The 6,553-nt window shown below is 32.7% G+C and overlaps 1 protein-coding gene across 1 annotated transcript; it reads left to right on the top strand.

The window, feature by feature from the left end:
- Positions 1-4,548: 4,548 nt before the first annotated feature.
- LOC145134924 (CASP-like protein 1F2) lies at positions 4,549-5,506 on the top strand. The gene is made up of 3 exons (XM_079069729.1): positions 4,549-4,873; positions 4,983-5,115; positions 5,265-5,506. The coding sequence occupies exons 1-3, from the start codon at positions 4,653-4,655 to the stop codon at positions 5,493-5,495; spliced, it is 585 nt and encodes a 194-aa protein (XP_078925855.1). The 5' UTR covers positions 4,549-4,652; the 3' UTR covers positions 5,496-5,506.
- The last annotated feature ends 1,047 nt before the right edge of the window (positions 5,507-6,553 follow it).

The raw sequence follows: 6,553 nt of genomic DNA, 5'->3' as shown, positions 1-6,553 counted from the left end.
TCACTTTTAGGAGCATTCGCATGTGTTGTATTTCAATTTACATTGTAATTTCTTTTAAAAGTTGTTCAAACCCATTGTGAATTTGTAATGATTTTTAATACTATGGTTGGTGTTGTCTTTTAACTTTTGCGATGAAACCCTTTGTACTGCCACGCCCTGTGTTTCCGCTTTAGCGGGGTGTGACAACAGCGGCTTTTGAAAGCTACGATTGCTGATCAGGTTCTGAAGTTATGCAAAATAGTTATTAGACTTATCCAAGTGGGAGACTGTTAGATTAGTGTCTAAGTCCATAACTATTTTGGTATGTACTTGACCCGATTATGAGCATTGTCCTTTTGGGTTGCCTTCACCATAGCAATATGTGGGATGAATTAAGGAGAGAAAGGTTTAATTATGATTTATTAATATATTATGAGAATAATATATTAAAGGAGAAATCATATTGTTTAATTAATATTAGTCAAGAATTAATTAAGAATTAATTTTGTGGCTGAAAGAGATTAATTAAACTTAAGGGACTTATTGTGTAATTATAAGATAATTACATAATTGGGCTATGGATCACCTTTGAATAATACGTTGGACGAATTCTATGGGGAAGCCCATTAGAAATCGTACAAGGCATGTTCCAGAAGGGGTCCATGGGCTGCTTAGAGCTTAAGCAGTCAAATTAGGGTTTCCTTGTTAGATAACCCTAATTGCCTACCTATTTAAGGATCCCCTAAGCCCCAATAACGTGGCTAACTATTCCTTTAGGGTTTCCAGCCGTTTTTGGTGCCTCTTCTCTCCTCCCTCTTCATCCAAGTTGCTTAGTGGTGTTTGTGACTCCATTAGAGGTGCAACACTTGAGGCACTAAGCTTTCTAAAGCCAAGGATTGATTGTTATTGCTATATAAGAATCAAAGGTAAGATCTAAATCCTAATTTCAGTTATAGTTTATTAGATCTAGGGTTTATAGCTTTGGATATTCAATTGCATGTTCATTAGACAAACTAGATCCAAAGCTATTAGGGTTTGCATGTACACCATAGGATTGATGTAGTGCTCGAAACCCATCAATTGTTTCATATTCTTTACAAATTAATTTTTTTTATCAAGATTGAAGAGAAAGTGATTTCAAAGGAGGAAATGCCCCCAAGGTTAGTTATGTGGTGTAAAGGGCGTGAAAGTAAAGGAGAATTTAAGGATGAAGATGTTAAAATCATGGCGGATAAACTAGTAACTTCACTTAACTTTTCTATTTCTTTTATTGTAAAGGTTTTAATCACTTATATTAGGACAATAATTATTAATATTTTGTTTGGTAGATGGAACATGAGAAGCAGATAAAAGAAGGACAAGTAAATGTTGAACCAGGCACGGATGCCATGACCTTAGTTTTTGGCAAGGAAAAGGGCGGATTTTTAAAGGGTGTCGGCACGGGAGTCACTTACAACATATATTTAAATGTTCCTCGCAGCAAAGGATCATCTAAGGAAGAAATTAAAGATCTTAAAGTTGCACTGCATAATGGAAAACTTGAGCTTGAGAAAAAAGATGTTGAACTCAAGGCTTTGTCTACAAAGGTTAATGAACAATATCAAACACTAAAGCTAGTTTTGGCTCATCTGAATGCAAAAGGAGCTGACTTTCCAAATCTGTCTCATACAGTTGTAAGTAATCTTATTAAAAACATCTATTGTCAATGTTACTTGTAAATTGCATTTCTTTTAGACATTTTCCTCGTTTCTTTATATTTGCTAGGGTATTTCAAGTGAGAAGATTGTTGAAAGTAGTGAAACGACTCCTGTTAGTCTCAAAACCAATGAACCATCAGAACTTGTAACACCAGTATGTTATCATCTTATAAGATCATCGTTGATATAATTTTTTTTGTACTAATTTCTGTTTTTTCACCTGGAACTTTAACTTATTTAGGTTATTGCAAAACCCACCAAGAAACCAGTTCAAACCAAATCTGCAACTACAACTCCCGATACAAAATTGATTTCCATGAAATCTGCAACAGTAGTATATACTAACTTTACAGTTTTCAATACTTTTAATTTATGTTTTATATTAAAATATAATTTTACATATATGTCTTAAATCTTTATATTAGGCAAATACAAAACCCACCAGAAAAGCTGTTGAGTCTAAGACTGCCACTATCAATCATGACATACCAACAGTTTCACCAAATAAACCTCTTCACCAGGTTAGTGTTTTTTTATATGTTGAATATACATTTCTGTCTTTTTTTCTGATTCTAATATTATTTGTCATTGTAGCCAATCAAGTGTAGTCTATCATATCCGTATAAAAGGAACATCGTTGCTTGTGGTACCGTTCACTTGTCATAAGAAAGACAATTCATTCCTGGAGTTCCTCTACAAGATGATTGCTATAAAGTTTCCATTGATGAAGTGGTAATAAAACATGCATTTCTACCCCATAAAACTGGAGAATTCACATTAGTTGAGGATGCATATAAAAGTTTTGTTCCATGGCCAAAATACCTTGTGCAAACCGAGTCTAAGGTTTGTCTAATTATGTTCACTACTTTGTGCATTACATTTTATTTTCTTCATAAAGTAGTATACTAAGTTTATGATGAACTCATTTTTTTGGTTTCAATGTTGATGTTATAGGTACCAGAAATTATATCACATCAAAACTCAACGAAAAGGAAACCAACTTACATATCATCTGATGTCCTTCTTAAGAAGACAATGAGCAATACAAACAAGATGAATGCCTAGTTATGTTTAGGTTTTGGTTTATGATGTGTTTGATTTTTTTACCATTATTTAAATTCTTGAAATTAGGACAATTTACTTTTCTTTGATATTTTAATTACGAATGTAATGTATGGATTTAGATTTCAATTGTTACTAATATCAAATTATGAATTTTTCTTTTTTTTCATATTGTTGGGTTTTATTACTTTAACTTAAATTATTTTGATGTGTCCACAATGTAGAAAAAGTAACAATAAATAGTAAATTAAAGTGGCTGTAATATAAATTTTTCCATGTTTGATAGGTTTTCAATGTCTCTAAAAATATACAATGGTTACTTTACATCATTTTTTAACGTGTGGCTAAATGGTTAACAATAGCCATAATATACAAGAATTATGAGACTACAATTGATTTAAAATGATGTTTATTCTAAAGTTTTTGTGACTAACTTAAACAATAACAACATGAAAAACAATTTATGTGGCAAATAAATACCATAATTGATTGTTGTTGAGACTAAATACTAGCAAATCATTAATTATATTTGTCCATTTACCGAATATGGACATGTTCACCGTAATTATATGTATCTAAAATATACCCAATAGTCTTAACACGATACCGAATAGTCCTTAGTTTTAACAAAATGTGTGTCTTTATAATACTTATGATTGTATTTCACTTAATTGTGTGTCTTTATAATACTTATGATTGTATTTCACTTAATTGTGTGTCTCTATACGATAGGTTATAGTCACTAAAATTGATTGTTTTTTTTTACTAATAATTAGCAATTCGCCACTTATGGAAGTAATTACATGTGGCCATTTAGCAAACATGGTCACACTCACCGTAATTACATGTTTACAAAAGATACACAATAGTCTTAATAAAATTTAAACTGTGTGACAATATAAAAGAAAACAACTACACTAAAACATCATGATTGTCGCAAGTTGGTGATATACAGTCACCACGTTTACTAAATAAATGTGACTACTGACGATTTAACGCTACAATATTGGATATTTAATGAACAAAATTTCGTACACATTTGTCACACTTTTATAATACGGCCACATGTTTTCATATCATACGGACACTACATTTTAAAGTGACCATAAGACTCATACGATGGCGTCACCTTCCGTTACACTTTCAGTGAAAAAATAAAATCTCACTATACGCATATGGTCACACTTTTTTGGTGTGACTGTAAGTCATTTTTCTTGTAGTGCGCAACCAAACAACATTTAAATCCAGATCTGAAAAATTCAGACCCTTTTAGAAATTCAGACCTCTTAAAAATTCAGACCTCTTAAAAATTCAGATAAACAAGATTAAATAAACCGCACACGGGAATCCCCTTTAGTTACGAACAATAAAAACAACATTGTTGGTCATGGGGATCCTTCATTCCTTTTCTTTCAATAAAAAATAGAAAGGGTAGTATAAATATTTCACACATAATTTATCCACAGTGACTACTCTCATAAGAAAATAGAATAGTAGTTAAAAAAAGTTGGATTTGGAACGAAATAATCATATAAACATATGGATCATTTTATGTAATTTACTCTATTTGATAATACACAATGATGAATTTTAACGACATAAAATCTTGTAGTCAAACTGGATTTGCGCAACGAATCATGTGATGCTACTCTTTGTTACGTTCACATCATCACAAAATCGTTGCAACAACTAAAACAATTTCGTTTATAATGTTTTCATTTCAAATTACGTTTTCATCTATCTTTTCTTTTCATAACGATAAACTGTATAATTTGGTGTTCAATTTCATTCCAAACACAATTCTACAAGAGAAAATAAACATACACCAGTCTCGAAGTCGTTGAATAATAAACCCCAATATTTCCTTCTTGTTACTTCATATACAATCCACCTCTTAATTTCCCTCGTTTCCCTATGCCAATGGAGACCATGACAAGGGAACCGGATCTTTTCAGGAGTCAATGGTGGAACAGTTTCTTCAAAATTGCACAAGTTGGTCTACGAATTTTAGTAACCGGATTTGCAACAACTTCTATTGCCACGATGTTGACTAGCAATCAAGAAATCTACATGCCTTACGATGAGACATATATAGCAGTTGCGAAAGCCCATTACAGTTACTCATCTGGATTATGGTGATGACATTATGATTTGATATGATAAATTTTAAGATAAATATTCATCCAACATGCTTTTTTGATGTTTTTGTTTTCATTTGCTAAATTATAACGTGACGTAATGTAGGTACAAATTGTTAGTAGATGCAGTGTTAGGTGTTTTCTCTCTACTCTCATCGATTCTAGCTTACAAGATGACGAAATTCTCTCATACGGAACCTAAAACAACTCTTCACTTTTTCCTGCTTCTCGTTGATGTGGTGAGTTTGCGATTACAAAATGTCTAGAAATGATAGTTTATTTATAACTTGTTAGTTTGGTTTGATAGAAATACAAAAGCAGAAAAGGACATTAAATCAAGAAACCCTAATTATACTATGTGAATTGTGATACAATACAATAAGTGCAGGTGATGACGGTGTTGACTATCTCAGGATGCGCGGCAGCATCAGCCGTGGGGATGGTGGGGCTACGAGGGGTTGAAAAGCCAGGGATTAGCTGGACTCCAATATGTCCACTCGCTGGAAAGTTCTGTGGCATGATCACCCTCTCCATTGCATCATCTTATGCTTCTTTCACTTGCATGATGGCACTCACTTTCCTCTCAGCATGCAAGCTCATGCTACTAGCAACACACTAAAGGGATCGATCGTATATATAAATGTATATTGATTTGACGTTTATTTGTTATTAAATTACGTTTTAGCTGAAGAAATTGAAAGTCTTCAAGCTTTAACGAATTAATCATAAATGCTATATTTGTTTATTTATATCAATTGGAATTTTTTATGTTATATCTCATCAATAATATTATAACATTTTGTATTCCAAAAAGAATAATAGCATTATTCAAGGAATATTGGTATAAAGTAATAAAATTTAGCAATGGATTATTGTCACTAATACTTGAAAGAACCTGTTATGGAAATTTAGCAATGGATTAATTTGCACTTGGACCGTCCCTTGTTAGGTCTTTCATCCTATAAAAAGATTACACCACCCTTATATATATCTTTTTTAATTTATCTTCATTTGTTTAATGTTTATTAAATAGAATTTAAAAGAAAAGTGGGTCCCACCCCACCTGGTATCATTTTGTTGTCCATGATACATCTTTGTTCTCCACTCTTCATTAACAAAATAAGAACCCAAAACAACCTCCACAATAGCTATCAAAATGCTCCACTGAACACCACTTCCGAAGCCCGACCTCAGTCTAAACAACATATCCCTTCATCTTCTTTGGTATGTTTATCAGATCAAGAAAACACGGCCTAATCTGGAACTACAACTTTCTCACTCAGGCTGCAACTCTCTCACCGAAACTGAAATCATCTCACCGAACGCGACTCCCTCAGACGATTCAAGAGGCGACTGTAATTGAATTGATTTATGTAAATCGCGTGCTATTAAAAAATCTTTCTGCCACCATCCGTCGTCCCCCTCTTTACAATTGTATGCTAAATGCTTCCAATGGTTTTTGCAAATCGCATATGCTAGCAAGAAATCCAAGAAGTTGGGATGGATCTAGGGTTCTGTTCATGTAGATTGCATTTGGGCCCTAATTTAAATTGATTTTTAGAGTTTGTAACGTTTTTTGTTTTGGAAATTGTTTGGAAAATGACTTCCAGTTTCAGAAATGAATTGACCAAAAAGATTTGATTTGAGCAATTGTTTTTTATTAACAGTTTGTTTGGG

The sequence above is a fragment of the Lactuca virosa genome, chromosome 8 (assembly GCF_052849685.1).
Source record: "Lactuca virosa cultivar CGN04683 chromosome 8, Lactuca_virosa_CGN04683_v6, whole genome shotgun sequence".
Classification (NCBI taxonomy): Eukaryota; Viridiplantae; Streptophyta; class Magnoliopsida; order Asterales; family Asteraceae; genus Lactuca; species Lactuca virosa.
This window is presented reverse-complemented; position numbering and strand designations above follow the sequence as displayed.

Bases quoted from the DNA above. Each gene is read 5' to 3' on its own strand.
- LOC145134924 (XM_079069729.1), top strand. From the start codon at position 4,653: ATGCCAATGGAGACCATGACAAGGGAACCGGATCTTTTCAGGAGTCAA. The intron at 4,874-4,982 runs GTGATGACATTA...GACGTAATGTAG, and splicing joins AGTTACTCATCTGGATTATG to GTACAAATTGTTAGTAGATG. The intron at 5,116-5,264 runs GTGAGTTTGCGA...CAATAAGTGCAG, and splicing joins TCCTGCTTCTCGTTGATGTG to GTGATGACGGTGTTGACTAT.